Source organism: Bacillus rossius, assembly GCF_032445375.1.
Source record: "Bacillus rossius redtenbacheri isolate Brsri chromosome 4 unlocalized genomic scaffold, Brsri_v3 Brsri_v3_scf4_2, whole genome shotgun sequence".
NCBI lineage: Eukaryota > Metazoa > Arthropoda > Insecta > Phasmatodea > Bacillidae > Bacillus > Bacillus rossius.
Genome location: NW_026962011.1, coordinates 19,577,174 through 19,594,906, shown reverse-complemented (window position 1 = coordinate 19,594,906; position 17,733 = coordinate 19,577,174). Strand labels below are relative to the sequence as shown.

General features: G+C 36.0%; 2 protein-coding genes across 4 annotated transcripts in view; one reads left to right on the top strand and one right to left on the bottom strand.

Annotated features, from left to right (window-relative positions):
• Positions 1 to 8,231: 8,231 nt before the first annotated feature.
• Positions 8,232 to 12,618, bottom strand: LOC134541791 (TM2 domain-containing protein CG10795). 2 transcript variants are annotated; one of them, XM_063385470.1, is made up of 4 exons: positions 12,486 to 12,618; positions 12,089 to 12,308; positions 11,272 to 11,353; positions 8,232 to 8,855 (listed from the first exon to the last, which is right to left on the bottom strand). In XM_063385470.1, the coding sequence occupies exons 2-4, from the start codon at positions 12,285 to 12,287 to the stop codon at positions 8,579 to 8,581; spliced, it is 558 nt and encodes a 185-aa protein (XP_063241540.1). In that variant the 5' UTR covers positions 12,288 to 12,308; positions 12,486 to 12,618; the 3' UTR covers positions 8,232 to 8,578. The 2 variants fall into 2 exon arrangements, with proteins under 2 accessions (XP_063241540.1, XP_063241539.1); XM_063385469.1 differs by having other exon boundaries at positions 12,404 to 12,503.
• A 202-nt stretch (positions 12,619 to 12,820) lies between these two features.
• LOC134541980 (patj homolog) overlaps positions 12,821 to 17,733 on the top strand; it is a 197,638-nt gene continuing 192,725 nt past the window's right edge. The window contains exon 1 of one of the 2 annotated variants that reach the window (XM_063385750.1): positions 12,821 to 13,001. The gene's annotated coding sequence lies outside the window, so the exon portion shown is untranslated. The remainder of the gene's footprint in view (positions 13,002 to 17,733) is intronic. The other variant, XM_063385752.1, reaches the window with a different exon arrangement.

The following is a 17,733-nucleotide window of genomic DNA, read 5'->3' as shown; positions in this document are numbered from 1 at the left end:
TATATGTATATTTCCAGTCCATTGTTGGAATTATTTCATGCTATAAATATATGTTTAAATTGAATTTGACTTTATTTTGAAGTTTAGTCTATACTAATCCTATATCAAAGTTATAATGGCATTAGATTTTATAAACAAATTTTAAGATTGCCTGTTTTATATCATGATCTGTGTAGTGATTAAATACAAGAAAAAGCTGAAAGCCTTAAAAGACGCTAAAACACTAAATCCATTCATCCATACACATAAAATAAATCCTAAAGTGTGTTTGTTGGTTTATTATGTTTTATTGGTTTATTTGGCCATCTTTCACGCTTCAACGGAGTGACTGATCGACCTGATTTTTGGTGTGCAGACAGTTTAGAGGCCCGATAAAAACATAGGCTACTTTTTATCCCGGAAAAATGTACGGTTCTTGTGAGATAGATCTGGAGCGTAATAATGTAATTACTTCTTCATGCTGAAATGGCTGAAAGGATTTTGCCATGGCATTGTTGAAACTTAATTTCCTAGTGATATGCATGTCTTCAAGATATACACATATTAATGGTTTATTTTTAGGTTACCTGGGTTTGAATTGATAGTTGTCAGGGAAATCAAGCTTTGATTACATATGGTTTATATGGTTTCATTGATTTAGCTTTGTGATTTGGTTTCGTTGTCTCGGTGTAGTTTAGATTTATTGTATGGTATTTTTCTCATTTGATATTGGTAGCTATCTCCATGAAAATCCTAAAGAACGAATACGAAATTATGTAAACCTGAGGTAAGATACAATTTTAAAAATGATGTAACTGATAAAAAACGGCTTTTCCGGCACCATTGGTTAAATGAATACAATTGGTTGGCTTACTCTGAAATTGCCAAAGATACATTTTGTAAGTTGTGTGTTTTGTTTAAGCCACGACTGAGTCATGGTAGTTATCAGGGTGGTTTTATTACACGTCCCTTTAATAATTACGAAAAATTTCATTAAAGTGCAAAATTACATGCAGGTTCGGCATGGCATCAGGAGGCTTTGGAAAAGTCTACTAATTTCTAGTATATCATGAAATGTGAACAGAAAAGTATTTATGTTCTGGTAAATGAAGGGCTAGATCAACAGATAGAAGCAAACCGAAAAAAGATACAACCAATACTGTCATCTATCCTTTTTTGTGCTCTCCATGATCTTCCGTTAAAAGGAAAACAGACAAGCACGCAGTTTTTAACGACTTGCTGAGTTTTCGGGAAGAGTCAGGTGACGTTACTTTGGCAGACCACTTGAAGAATGCACCAAAAAATGCCACCTACATCTCACACAGAGTTCAAAATGAACTAATTGAAACCAGCGCAACAGTTTTAAGACATGATCTTATTGAAAAAGTAAAGAGAAATGAAATATTCTCAATTTTGGCTGATGAGACTATGGACACTTCAGGAACAGAACAGTTGTCACTGGGAGTAAGATATTTAGACAAGACTGAAAATTGTATTAAGGAAGATTTTCTGGGTTTCACACCCTTAAAAGGTGGCTTAGATTCCGAAAACGTGGCAAATACGATTACTTCTACCTTAAAAACATGGGGCTTGAACTTGAATAATGCTGTTGGCCAGGGATATGATGGATGCAGTACAATGGCTGGACATGTTACAGGGGTACAAAAATAATAAATGACGAGTACCCTATGGCTTTATTTTTCCATTGTTCAAGGCATAGTCTCAATTTAGCTGTCCACGATTCAAACACATTGTCACAGATTAGGAATACTGTAGGGACAATAAAAGAGACAGTTAAGTTTTTTTCGAAAAAATGGGCAGAGAAAATAAATTGTTGGCATACTTCAGACGCTCTGTGAGACCAGGTGGACAGAAAAATATAAGTCAATTAGAAAGTTCAATAAAAAGTTTGTGGACATTATGCAAGCACTTGAAACCATGTCCACAGATGGAAACAAAGATACAAGGCAGAAGGCTTTCCAGCTTCACTGTGCATTACATCTCTAATCTGCTTGCAGATCATAGCCCAGCATTCTGGAATACTTGAGGTTGTGAGTCAATTGCTTCAAAGTCCGAGAGTTGATTTGTTGAGAGTATCAAACCATATTCAACAGTTAATTTCCACCTTCGAAACTTACAGAGAAGGAAGTGTCCAAGAGTTTGACAAAATAATGAAGATGGTTTAAAAAAATACTGAAGTTCTAAGCATTAGTCTTTCAAAACCTCGAGTAGTACAAAAGCAAACACATCGTGCAAATCAGCCTACCGAAACAATGAGTACTACAGATTATCAATATATCTTCCCTATTTGGACTGCTTGATACAATCGTTGAAAGACAGATTCTCCATCCGTCATCGGGCTGCATTTGAAATTTTCAAGTTGCACCCAAGAGAAATAAAAAGAATGTCAAAGGAAGAATACGAAAAATCCATGGAAAAAGTTGGTAAAATATATTCCAAGCTATTGGACAATTTCCAGAACGAGGTCACTGTATGGTACACTCTCTGGAAAAATTCTCAGACCAATGATGAAGACTTTAAAAAAATGCATTTTATAGACATACTACACCATGAGCACACCTATTTTTTTGCCTGCAGTGGCAAAATTTCTTCAGATTGCATTATGCTTACCACCAACAACCTGCACGGTCGAAAGCAAAGATTATCGAAAGGTCGTTCAGGTAAAGCTGGGTTTACGATTGATTTCCTTAAGACTTATAACTTAACATCGAGCACACGATTAAGTCAAAACTACATTTTACAGTTTATGATTGACATAGAAGTCGTTAATTCCAACCAATCACAGCACAAAACACATGGTCGGCCATTGTTCGTAATGGAGAAGCAGGTTAGAAATAGGTTATTGACAAATGGGATATCTATTTTTTGAAATGGATGATGATTATAAATTACAAATATACGAATTCTAACCAAAAATACTTCCTCGCTCGGTACAATACGAAGACATAAACTTCCGGCTGAAAGGTTCCGGTTTGTTGTGATTGGTCGCTTCCCTTAAGTCTTAACGAAAAATATAAAATATAACCATTTCTGTTAAGTCTTAAGTCATCATATGGTTCGCACACGACCCGTCAAAATTCACACACGACAATCATAAACCGCTCCACTAGTTTACATAGAGTCATATGGTAAGTACACGTCTATGTCTTAAGTCTTAATTCTTAATTTTCAATCGTAAACCCACCTTAAGCCAACAAAATGATATTTAATAGATATATGTATGAATGAACGAATCTATTTAAACACTGAGGTGAATTAAAATGGAACTATTTCAAACACAATTAATCAAAATAAAACTTTAGTTCTATAAATTAAGCGTCGAAGTAATAGTGTTAACAAGTAATGTTGCGGCAGAACTATTTAGGCTATAAAACAATTTTTTTTATATTCTAAAAACCATCTCATCTTTTAAACAGTTTAGCTTGTACCCTTAAAAATTCTACAAATAAATAATTATATAGTTATAATTTTTACATTTTTAAGCACTTTTACTTTTGGTAGTAACTAGTAAAAGCAAATAGGCCTACATATGCCTACATTATGAATTTACTTTAAATTCATATGTTTACTTGTTCTTGCTCTATTATCTCTTGGCAATAACTAATCTTAGGACGAGTAAAGACATGGATAAGAAGCACGATGTCAAATAGTCGCCTGAGTGGACTGTGCCCACAGAGGAAAATTAAAGAAGACAAGGACAATTTCATTGAAAAAGTTGTTGACGCATTTGCCGTTGACTCCAGAAGCGTTCACTTCCTGTTAAAATGAAAAATTTGTGATTGTGTGAAGAATAGTAATAAACAGACAGTTAGATTTCCTTTAAAATTGTTTGTATTATTTTTTCAATCCCTATATTTAGCGTATACAATTATGAAACAGCTGACTTTGCCCCCCCTGGGAAAAAATCCTGCGGGCGCCCCTGGTGCTACACGCGTCCGAAGCGGAGCGGAGCGAGATCACGTCTGCTCGTCTCCTAGTCTGGCTAGCCACTGCCCTCCTCCGTCCGTCCGCGCGCCAGGCGCGCGGGCCGTAGAGAAGGGGAAGGGGAAATAGGCCGGCATGGGACAGACTCGTCTCGCTGCGGGCCAGGCTGCGGTTTACATTTCTAAACTTGGTACTCAAAGAAATCACATAATTATTTAAACGACAATACAAGTAATTGAATGGTAACTGATAAAACGTAAACACAAGTTAATTAATTAGTTAAGAATTAGTTAAGTATTTGTACAATATTTAGACACAATATTTAAGACTGGAGAGTTCTGTTAAGTTACAAAATATATACAATCGTGGAGGCTCGTGATGAATTAAAAATGAGCATAAGAAGTATAACTATTTACAAACACAATGACGTCTACTGACGTGCTAGGGCGCACGCGGGTGCGTCCCTGATCGTAACACTCCACTGACGGTGCACTAGGGGAACATGCCTCCCTTAGGCCCACGTCGGTGGACAGGTACGGCCTCTACATCTAGGAGGGCACGACGACTGTCGTCAACCTATTTAATTATTTGAATTGGGGCATCAAGTTGACGCCGTCCCCGCTACCTCTGACTATTTAGACGTGATTTTTGCTTGGGTTCGTGATCTCAGGGAAGGTTCGGCCTTGTGGCTATAGGTAGGGGTTAACGCAGTAGAGCTCCCCGAGCTGTTATGGCCACTCGGGACGCCTGAAGAATAACACAAAGTTTCTGGAAGATATTTGATGAATTTATTACAGCACAGCCCAATACATGGTGCTGCCCGTTCTGGCCGTAACGGTTTGCCCGACGCGACTAGTCACACGCGCAGCTCACTTCCTCAGTGGCGGCTCACGATTTTAATGCGCGTGAGGGTCGGACTTGTACACGTGATGCGGCGGTTACAAAATACACTATAACATGACGAACGACACTTTGACGAACAATACACTTCACTACTACCTAACACTTAATAAACTGGGCTAGTAGCACGTAGGCCCGTGTCTCCGGCGACTCTACGTGATACCTAGATGTGTCTCAGGGACTGATTCGTTAATACATTTGGCGGCACGATGCCGTACAACGGTGATACCTAAACCCTAATGTGACAGATTACACTTTGACGAACAACTATTTCACTACTACATAACACTTAATAAACTGGGCTAGTGGCACGTAGGCCCGTGTCTCCGGCGACTCTACGTGATACCTAGATGTGTCCCAGGGACTGATTCGTTATTACGTTCGATTGCACGTGTCGCCTGCTGGCTGCCCCGTGCGGGCCAAAACTAAGTAGCCGGTAAGCTAAGTTGGGGCGTGAAGCGCCGACGTTAAGTCTCGTAAACCTCCCACAGTACTTACGTATTACGTAGAACACTCATCTTGGAGCACTGATTTAATTAAGTTAAATACCTCATGGTAGATTGAGGCCGACCGCGGAACTGTACGTAAAAGTTTGAAAAGATATTACACTATTGAAAACTACATGTCGGTGAAAGAAAGGTTGATGGTTCCGCGTTGCGCGCAGGCTGCCGGCCTGTTCGAGCTCCTGAAGGACACTGCCGGTGTCGCCGCGCGCGAACCCCCTCCCGCGGAAACGTGTGAATTTCGCGGGAAACTGAACCGGCCAGGTTCGGGACAAATCGCACAGTGAAACATGATTTTGCAAGGACTGAAATATTAATTGATGAAAAATGTTTAATAAAACCTGTGAAAAAATATACATAAATTAATTTGTTGTAGTGCGGCGGAGGGATATGCCACACCCGGCCGGATCCTTCCGGCGGCGCAGCACTCGTTGCATGGCGTTCGCCTCGTCGCACGAACTACACTTTGCTGCGCGCACGAGCGTGTTCGGTGCACACGCTTTTGCGAGACGTTGATGAGGCATAGCGGTCTATGCGACACAGAGGAGCATTGGCGGTCGGCGTCAAAGTTAGCGACCTTAAATTTATTAACATATTGTCTCACTGTGAACTGTTTTAGTTGGATTTCTCCTAATCTGACTCGATAATTGTCACTGGCACTTTAATTAAGGCCAGTGGCCGTGGCAACTGGTAATGAGGGTGTTGTCTACTCTGTTCATGACACGCTTGTTTAATGCCTGTGAATTAATAATTGTGTCCTAATGTCTGTTCCTTAATTGTTTTATGGGGTCGAGCCCCCAGGGTTTCGTGCCTTGAAGTTTGTTTGAGTCTAGTAGGGTCACGCCCGAGGTGCTAGCCTGATTCATTCCCGCTGGGCTAGGGGTGCGCTCCGAAATAGGGATCTGGTACTAGCGGTGCGGAGCATGGGCTTAGAGGCCATGGTCGGGACGACGTCACCATGCATTACAAGGGCAAGCCATTTTGCAATGCTACATCGCCGATCACGAGATGCAGATCCCCTACCTAGTTGCGTAGGACCTCGAAGAACACAACGTACTGGGCCACGATTGGCTCACAGAGTAGCTGATAACTCTAGACTTAGAAAGGAAATCTATTCACTTTGGAAAATCCTCTCCTCGAACTCTTAACTCAAGCACCAAAGAAGCACTCATACCTAATACATTGAAAAAAATTAATGCGGAGGACCCCTTCTTAAAAACCCAAAAGAGCTATCAAATGTATTCAAACTCTTTCGCAAAGAATACATAAAGCCATAAACCCAAAACTTCTCCACGAGGTATCACCAAAACCCCACTGACTCAAACCAAACCAAGCAGTGGGTTTCAGTTGGAGAAGAAAAGGGAAACCCCAAAGGTGAACTTGCCTATGCAGCTGTGGTGATATACTCTAAGCAGCACATCCCACAACATAAAATTTAACTGGAACCAAGAGCCCTATCAGCCCCAATGAACGTGGCGTGCACGGATCACCTTGACGACACCTGTTGGTGCTCCCTCAGTCCGCACAATCTGCTATATCTCATTGCTGCTTTATGAGAGTGTGTACAACAGAAACACATTCACAAGTGCAAAGTTGTACAACAATGTCCAATGGCATGACAATCAAATAGGGTCATATTCCTTGTCGGAAAGTACCTAATTATGAGTTGGGCATCAGCTATTGAGGTACGAGACGTGACTCCATGTTGCTCTAATGCAGTAAGCGGAGGCACAGACAAAAATACCCCAGGTATAATTCCCCAGGATGCTATGCTAATAAAGACATAATTAAAGAGGAAATTTGGGCGATATGCGGACATTACGCTACCTGACGTGGACCTGTGCCCTTGCTTCATGGTCATGCGCTTGAAACAAAAGAAGCTGGGATGCTAATGAAAATACCCAGTGTTGGAAGCCGAAGGCTGTCCAAGAGAGTGGTAATTTACATATTAAACTAAGTTACACACTCATGTGATAACAAATTACACTTTAATATAATATGGCGTCATGATTCATGCCCGAAAAACGTGTCCATGTGTTATGCAACGCTGACATACAACTAGCACTAAAACATTTGAAAGCTGATGGCTATTAGATCATAATGACACGTGGGTCAAACAAAGAGAGGGGACCTGAAAGTCCGTGGGCCTTAATGAAAATACGCGTGGGTGTACTCTTCCCCTAACCGACGTCCCTGTGCGAGCGAAACTGAGGAACCTCTTGTGACACTGTCACACGCAAATCGCAGGCAGGAGGTTTGAAAGTGCCACGGGGATAGGAGGGGTATGAGGCATGTTGATATATCGGGCTTTGTGGGGGCGAAGCCCCAAACAATGCCACTTTGTTATTGGGAAAAATAAAAAATTTTTTGTACGATTTATTAGGATTTGCCTCTTCCCCCATTGCTTTTCCCTTGCTTACATGGAAATGATAATGCTTGATATTAACTTCTCAGTGACACACAGATAATTAGGGATTATGAAAGGTGATAATATGCTAATGTAGCATTGATGAAATCAATGGGTGGTATGAGCATACCTCGAGAAAACCCACCACCATGAATTCCCACTTGCAAAATATTTGGGTGATTGTACCTCTTCACCACAGTGACCTTTTTATAAGATTTCAAATTTAAGAAAATGTAATAACTAATATTTGGTTTATTTGCATCTGTATTTCTATCTTCAAAAATTTCCCATATTTTCATTAGCACCATACGTGAGGCACAATTTTTCAACTTAAGAATTTTTATTTTAACTTAATAAAATATATTTTTAGTAAATAAATGATATCATTAGGTAAAATACTGTATGTACAATCATAAATGCACAAAAAATTGATCTGCATGGTTTTCAAACCAAATAATTGTTAATATGTATAAGGAACTAAAGTGTTAAAACATTGATAAAATTAATACAAATTTATTTACATTAATGTTGTATTATTTTCTTACAAAATTCATTACACCAGGTCATGCTGATTTGTGTTTTTAAAAATATATAAAATATACAATAGTACATTTTTGGAAAGTAAGCAAGGTAACCAGAGTAGTATGTATTTATGATAACTAACATAAGCATACAATCAGAACACAATCAATACTTACACATTAAGGTTTAAAATGTAAATGTCATCTTATTATTTACAATGCAGACATACCAAGCACTTCAAATCTATTGTCTCATAAAGTTCTAAGTTCATTATCATCCTTATTATAAGTACACTGTTTCCCAAAAATTATACAGGAACACTTCACCAATCATCTTGAGGTACTTTGTAAGTTTCATTGTTGCTTCTGACGACCTCTATACCTGCACCAAAGTAAGGGATGACATAATGAGATCCATCAGACGGTCCGACAACTTGAGTTGCGATTAATATAATATCCACGAGCTGACCCAGGAATGAGCAACCGAGCGTGCAGAACTTTAGGAGGCCAATCGCAGGGTAGCCGAGATAAAAGCGATCCGCTCCAAACATGCCGAGAAAAATAGACAGCAGCATTGCAGTGTCAAATGAGTAGCCATTTCTGTAAAAATAAAACAAACAATCAAACACTCAACTAATTTTCTATCCTGCAGATCATTTGTAAGGCTTTTGTTTTACTTTAAAATTTTTTATCTTATGTTATGTGACTCCATTAATTCAAGCAAAATTGTAGCAACCCTGTGCACCATTTACACAAGAAAGCTAAAACTGCAATGAGCGACAAAGCAAGATAGCGCAACGGTAAAACAGAGTGCTAGCAATCAAAAGTTGTTTCCGATTATCTCCTAAAAGGAACCTTTAGCCTAAAGACATATTGAAAAGTGAATCTTAAATGATGTCAGCCAATTTTGTTGACCTTCCGAATAGTAGTTTCAAGCATAAGTGTAGATCCGGGGAAGGGGGGAGGGAGAAGTGTTTCAGGCCCCCCTGGAATTTTGCAGCCCCCTGACAGCACTTGTAAAAGCATGACTGTGAAACAGGGCTGATAAACCTAAACATAAAGACTGTTTCATGTAAAACTCTCTGTATATATTATAGTTTTCTGCTGATTGCGCATTCATTTAGGCCAAACTATAGGAATCATGCAACATACACACACCCTATCCAGAGATGACATGTGTTTGTTAACCCCATGTGCAAAGCTCTCAGGCCGGGTGTGCCCCCCCTCCCCAACCCACAACTGATAATTTCCACGGGCCCCGCCCTTCAGAATCCTACAGATTTGTGCCCCTGGTTTCAATGATTCTTACAGAATCACCCATGCAGCCTTTCGTGAAAGATAAGTCACTTGCGTCCTTATATGCATCCCTGTAGCCTTTAAGAGGATTGTGGTGCCACATTTTGGAGAAAATGAAACGATAATTTGTTGCTTAGCTAGCCAACTTCTGCCTAAAACCCTTTAGGGCAAGCGTTTGAATCAGATAGATCCCATATTGGTTTTGTATCTTTGAATATTATAAAGAGGCCTCAGTTTAAGCATAAATTGCATATCCAAAAGTTTAAGAAAAAACATAAAATGGTTTCTAGGAACAGTAGGTATTATTTAAGTTGCAGAGAGACAGAGAGAGACAGAGAGAGAGAACCTCCTCGTCTGTTTTAAAATTTTTTCCGTTTTATTGGTAGGAATCTACATCTCTCCCCCCCCCCCCCCCCCAATTCTCCTTTTCCGTGGTCATCTTACCCTGATTTTTACAACTTGTTGGTCTGGGACATTTTAAGAAGCAATATTGTGAAAAAAAATTGTTATGCTTGGTTTTGCAAACTGGTTGTGTGTTTACAGAAAGAAAAAAAACTTTGCCCACAAAAGTGACTGGATAATGTTGAGTAGCGGATTTTTAGGTAGCCAACCTTTCTTATGCATGTAGCAGAATGCAGCTATTGGTTGTAGTTATCTGTCCAATGAAGAAACTGATGTTTATTAAAAATCTTTACTTGTGTTTACGCTTCGTTCATAGAAAAGTGAAGCTGTGTAACTGACCTTTTTTGTAGTAAAATTGGGGCAGTGACAGTGTCGATTTCGGGCTGAGAAGTAAAAGTGATCCTCAGCAAACTTGAAGTTTGTACATTTTTGATTTCCTGTGGTGCCCAATTAACTGCATCTGGATGTGGTATTGGCCACAGTAAATTCAACTTAATATATATTTTTAAAAGGTGCTTGTAAAGCTACAAATTAACTTTTTTTTTTACTTAGAAAACAAAATTTGTCTGGAGTTGAGGTTGATGCTTAAGTTATTTATTTATTTATTTATTTATTTATTTATTAATGTTGTAACATGCCCACCAACAGCCAAGAGCTTTAGCGGTGGGCACGACACACACACATATATATACAAGTACAACATATAAACAATACAAACAAACAAATAAAGCTACACTTTTACAGATTAAGATTATCAATTTTATTGAAATTAGAAATGAGTCTAAAATTATATCATTCTTTTTATGGTATGTACCTAGGGTAGATGTTAAACAGCTGTTAAAGTGGGTAATTCTAATGCCAGTATTATCAAGAATTAACTTACAATTCAATTTTGAACAGTAACAGTTTTTAATAAATACATAATCCAGATAGATACGGCATTCAGAAAGAGAATCTATTCTAAGCTGAGAGAAGTTTTTAAGTTTAATTATTTTATAAAATTTATTCTGAATGGATTCTAATTTATTGCTATCAGAAGCATTAATTGAATTCCAAATAACTGAACAATATTCTAACTTAGATCTAACAAGTGATAAATAAATACAAACAAGAGAGCCACTGTTTGTAGCAAAGAAAGTAATATATTTGATTCATTATAATGTTCTATTGGAACTAGTAACTAAGTAATTTACATGCAAGTGAAAATATTGTATGGCATGATTAGTTTAAATTAATCTTAGGTTTTGCAAATGCAAATAAGAAAAATTACTTAATGGAATTTTAATTACATTTGGAATATTGTTAAAGAAAAACTTACGTCCATTTGCATGGAATTTCTCGATCAAATGTTGATTTATTTGTTCCTTTACACACAATGTTTTCTGCTGCTCTGCACTGAACTGAAAAATTAGATCAATCGCTTTCATTACAATTACAGCAGTATAAGATGCTTACACTTTACACTACAATATAAAAAGTAACCATAGACAAAATTAACATTTAACAACAGGTCTAACTATAGCACTTATCAGTCAGCTTATTATTGCGTTAAATTGGCCAAGTACAATAGCAATAGGGTTAGATTTTGTTTATATTTGTCAGGATACCTCATATGTAAGCCCACAGTCTCAATTTGATAAATGGCCACAAAAGGTAATTTTTTCTATGAGTATTGTGACATTTCTACACTGCTAAAAGCAGGGAAAAGCCACTGTTGAATCATCCAGTCACTAGTTTTAATATATATTTATCTACACATTGATGAGTGTGGATCTCAAGCACTGGATTAATTAGATCACATTCTTAATCACAACAAAAGTTGCTTTAACATTCTGCCTATCCAAAATGTGATTTGCTTGTTCTGGATGAATTTCAGTTTTATGTAATACTCTACAATGCCAAAGCATAATTTTATGTTATTTATTATTCAATTTGAACTAGTATACAGTAGGCTAATAATCTCACATTCTATTATTGATATAACATTTTTATAAATTAGGCCTAATATCTTATATAAACTTCTACAAAAATGCAATTGAGTTTTTTAGAAATTCAGAGACCACAATATGTTTTTCACATAGTCTACAAGAGCATGATGCGATATAATTCTCCCTTGAGAAAGAATGCAGACTTACCTTTGGCTTTGTTGTCTGGACCACAACCAAAAGGTTGTTGAGTTTTAGGATCTATGTGATTGTAATTTGGATTGGGGTCCGGACACATGAACTGTCCCATTCTCAGAGTACTACAGTCGGTTTCATAAATTTCTGCAGAAATGTGCATCATAAACACTAAAGAAGTGAGAAGGAAAGTCACCCACATTAAAGAATTCATGTTGTCAAACAGAAGGTACAGCTGTAAAACAAAATCAAACCAACTGTTTATCAATAATGCCACACATAACTGTCATTGTTATAATATCGTTTAAGTTTTTCCTAAAACGAACGTACCTAATATTGTAAATTATGAAAATTATAACTGACCACGTTTTATTTATAACGGAAACTAAGAAAAAAAATAGGTATAACTTACATCAGAATCGAATTTAACATTTCAAAAATATTTAAACACATCGCTCCACAACATAATTTACTAGGTTATGCATGAAGCATGAGGTTATGTAGCAATAAAATAAATATTATGTATTCGAAATTGAAACAGTGGTACCAACAAAAAAAGGTCATTTAAGTAATGCATTTTATTCATTAGTTTTTGTGGTATTATCAACAAATAAGCTTGACAGTTAAAATTAATTTCATATTAAATAATCAAAGCATACAAAATGTTTGTTGATACCTTTTTTTGCAATGTAAATATTAGGTCTGGTACAATAAAGTTGTTGGTGGTGTGATTCAAAAGATCGATGTTTGGTTTTTGATTTTGAAGGGGAGGTAGTGGATGGAATGGAATTGGAATGTAAAATGTCGTCTGGTCTGTAAAGTAGTAGTAGAGATATGTCGTTTAGGAGGAAATTTGGGTGGTATCCAATTGCGAAAGAAACATTGTAGACTGTTGTACTAATTGACAGAATGGAGAATTTTAACTCTGGTGAGTCAACCGTGTGCGTTAATTATTGTTTTATAAAATAAATAAATTTAAAGCTAACTTACTGTATATAGAATCAATTATGACAGACAATACATATTTGTTTACTTTTGAAATACTTATCTTTATTGAACATAGTATTGATTATCGTGAGTTTGGTGGTTACTAGTACATTTCAGCACGAAATGCATGGTTTCAATATGGGCAATGTCTAAAACCCTTTAATCACTTAAAAAATTAATTTTTTCTTAAAACTTTGTTAGATAAACATAGCACAGTGGTGTTTCATGAACCTGAATAGCTCTCAAATATTTTTTCTTGCCAGGCTTCATTTTGCTATGCAAGCATGAGTTCTTTCACAGTTCTGTGGAAATTCAGATGTACAGATAGACTTAAGATGAAGATTACTTCAGTGGCGGATACAGGAATTGTTTTCGGAAGGGGGAAGGGTTTGAGGGAGGGGTGACTTGAAAAAATTTAAAATTTAAGCACATGTATTCAAAACCACTTTCATTATTATTGACACTAACACAATGACTTATGAGCTTGCATAAGTAGCTGTAGTTGACATGGCTTCTCACACAATTTGAAATTGCAGGAGTTTTAACAACCTCACCATGCATAACCAAAAATAACATAATAGAAGCAAACTGCTGAATGACACAACCTGCCTCTCGAGGTGGTCGGCTAGGGAGCGGCAAACCCTGAGCTGACAATGAGGATACACACTCTTGCACCCCAAGAACAGCTTATAAATCCAGTATTCACTTCCCTTACACAGTATTTTCAAAATAAGTACTAGCCATAATTTATGTCTAAATTAAACTACTTACAGCTATCTATACTTTTAAAATTTAGTTCCTATTACAGTGAAAGGTCTCTTAAATCCAGCACATTCAAAACCATGGTCATGCCGGGTTAGCGTTCTTGCCATATAATTGAATGTCAATATAGTTTTAATGGGAATATCAAATAATAATTAATATACAGAAAGGGGTACCTAAGTACTTAAAACAAGCTTTACCTAATAAGCTGCTCTGAAGGAATTAAAAAATATAATGTTGCATCCTTGATTCAGATTTCTTCTATGCAAAATCATTACGGAAATGTACCTCGCTTGAAAATAGAAACACTGTACTGTAATGAAAATCTGTAGTAATGAGTGAACTAAAAGTGCAGGCAATGCAGTAACGCGACCGGGCGACCAGGGTCAACAGCCGGAAACTATTCGAAAAACTGAACAAGAGCAGCTTGATTGGTGGCAGATTACAGAATGTGCGAACTGTAGAAAGCAGTATCTAACACCTTTCACTAAAGTTTTATGGCTTTGGTAATAACCAGTGTTGTTAAAAGTACTCGGAAAAAGTAATTGGGCTCAATTACAATTACTGTGGTGATAATGTAACTAATTACAAGTAAAAATTACTTTGCATAGAAGTAATCAGTAAAATTACAATTACAATTACAATTACTTTCCGCTACTATTTTAAAACTGACCTATGATTCAATTTTTTTTACACTTTGTTACATTAATAAACATACATATATGTTTTTTAAAAAATGATTTCATGTAATGATTAAATTTATTATCTTTAATTAAATGAATAATATTTGAGGACAAACTTGTTTGAGTAACATCAAAATACTTCATACAAGTAGCTACCTGTAATAAAAGTAACACTCTTTAAATTTTGGAATTGACCTTACAAAACAATTGCATTTTAAAGTTCTCATCAGATAGATTCCCTCTCTTGATGGCAAAAACATCTTTACCAACACTAAAAAGACGCTCAACTTGACGGCAGCGATGTGTTAAATTTTAAAAATGCAGATTTTAGGATAGGGTAATGTTGGAGACACTGAAAGTCACTTTGGCTCTTCATTTTTGATTATATATGTTGTGTATACGATCGTAGCACTACAAGCGTAAAAATATAAACTTTACTAATACAAAAGTGTTCTTGTTCTTAATTGTATTCATTATACGTTCCGAGAATAAAAGTAACGGCAAGTAAATATAAAGTATCGATTACCTTAATGTATCGATTACAATTAATGTTTTGTATTCCGATTACAAGTACGAATTACATTTTTTAAATGTAATTCGTTACAAGTATAAATTACTTGAAAAGTAATCGTTACAAGTAATCCGATTACTTGTAATTCGTTACTTAACAACACTGGTAATAACCTAGCTTGCATGAATAATATTTTGTTAATGGTAACCTCTATGCACACGCACACACACATACAGAGATATATTTAACCAATAAATATATTTCAAATCGTTACAGTTTCTTCAGTCTTACCCGGTTTGGAACAAATTATGTTCACCAGTATAAAAAGTATAGTGTAATATTATACCATAATAAAGCATGTATTTGATTATGTGAGTATGAAGCTTCTGAAGTCCTTGAAAAGTTGATGGCCTTGGAGCATCTACCTTTTGTGATTCAATCTTCCAAGGAGGATGGATTACAGTAATTATTCTGAAGGTCATGAGACATTTACTGTAGTCTGAATTTTTGTTTTTTAACAATCAGGATAAATCAAGTTAGGTAGGTATTTGATCTATCCTGCAACAGATGTTTTGTTACATTCAATATTGTACTCCATTTGCTTAGAAATTTAACACTGAGAAGTAACAATGACAGTTCATACATAGCAAACTAAATAATAGATTGCCATGAGATATTTGTTATAAATGTTAGGCTAGGCATCATTTTAGAATTTTAGGAGTGGATGTTCTTACACCAAAATATTAGCTCTGAAAATAATAAAAATAACATCCTAAATTACACCTGAAAAAGAGGCAATGCTTACGTTTAAAAGAACTTATTTTTTAGACTCTTGCCCAACTCAAAAAATTGCCTTAAAATTTAGGTAATTTAGCGAGTTAATCCATTAGAAAAACATTTATACATCCTTTTATTCAGTTTGACCATGTTTTAATCCCAGTTATATGTAAAAAAAAATTATGTAGGTACATTTAAAAAGTAAACAAACAATGTACAGGATGTCTACAGATTACAAAATCACAAAAGTTTTGAAAAAGAAAGGAAACTAGAGTACTGGACATGAAAGTTTCCAAAGAAGCTGCAAAGTAAACAGTTACTGTTATAGAACTGAAAGTCACAAAACTTTAATTTCCATCAACCTGTTGCTAACTTGGATTGCTTTTTGGCATTTCCTTTCAGTTTATTGTCACACATTAAATATAGATGTTTGGAGCCTGTCCACTAAATTCACATGGAATTTATTTTTGTAAAGATTTAAATTTTATAACAAAACATTAACAAGCAGGTCTATTTTGTATGTTTAATTAATCTTGTTATTCTTGAATGATATATTACAGCTCCCAGCTCCATTCACGTGGCATCCAGTGCAAGGGCCACTCAAAACTGTGATATGAATGTGAACTTGGAATGGGAGCCTACCTTATATTTGTTACACTTGGTTGTAAAAAAAAGTTGTATTATTGTTATATCTCCGGCTCCTGTCTTCATAGTGAGATAAAACATACACAAGTTTTTAAGTCGGATAATAAGCTTTAAAACACAGAAAGTTTCATCAAAATCGGTCCAGCAGTTTTTGCGTGATTCTCAAACAAGCGGACAAACTGCAGTTTTATAATACTAGTATAGATATAAAGTGACTGATATAAAAAAAGTTCTTAGAAAATTTTATTTTAAAGTCCTGAAAAAAGTCATGAAATTGTTTCACCAAGTATTGGTAGAGATCCTGATATATTATATTTGAATAAGATTTCAATAGATGCAGGTATCATATGTTTGAACTTACAATTCTGTATGAAATTATCTGTTTTTAAAGTAATTGATTTGCATTTCACATATATTAATCCTTATCATTGTCTCTAAGTGCTACTACCTATGTTCATCATTTTAAAAAAATGTGAGTGAGTCTTTCAGTACTTACCAATGATGTGTTAACATCAAAACTTGGTAACAATCAAATCCATTTGTTCTCATATTGCAAATACATTTATATGAGTTACTTTTCCAGTGACGAGGTTTGAACCATGACAAAAATATGCCCTTGAGTATTACAAGCGCACTCACTACCGCCTGTGCTATTGAGCCTGTTTGGTAATCAGTAGGAGAATATGTATTATAATCATAGTAGGTAATGCCAGTTTTCATAGGTATTTTAAAACTTGGGATTACGTTTTACGACTATGTTAGATTACCAAATATATTCCAGGGTAGTTTCACTATCATAAATGTTCATTTGGCACACCAATACATTGGTATGTGCTCTAATATTTATGAAAATGGCTGTGTATGGCTTTATGTTGCTACACGTGAGTCTGTCATCTTTGTGTAACATTTCCGTTCACCGACTTCCGTTCCATCTACACCAAAAAACTCCTACCAAATGATGCATACTGAGAGCTAAGATGCTAACACATCAGTAATGGTTACATAATGTAATAAATTATGAGTGTATATTTTAAAAATGCATGCTGTTTCCAAATAGTAATGATGCGTCCTTAACTGATTCAGCCGTAATCACTCTTAACGATCATAATGATACATTTGTCCTGGTTTTTCCACGGTCGTCGGGTAATTACAGTTATGTCTCTTTCTTGCACGACAAGGTATCATCTGCTTCTCTCGTTCTCACTCTTTATATTAATGTAATTTACCATCATATTGCATAATCATGCTTTCAGACAAAGGATAATAGTAAAATAAGTAAGTAAAGAAAAATGCAT

What these genes read in the sequence shown, in the direction of transcription:
- LOC134541791 (XM_063385470.1), bottom strand. Translation starts at nt 12,287, where the DNA reads ATGAATTCTTTAATGTGGGTGACTTTCCTTCTCACTTCTTTAGTGTTT. An exon ending in TCCAGACAACAAAGCCAAAG is followed by an intron (nt 11,354 to 12,088) that starts GTAAGTCTGCAT and finishes CTAATTTTTCAG; the next exon opens with TTCAGTGCAGAGCAGCAGAA. An exon ending in GAAATTCCATGCAAATGGAC is followed by an intron (nt 8,856 to 11,271) that starts GTAAGTTTTTCT and finishes TTATTTTTACAG; the next exon opens with AAATGGCTACTCATTTGACA.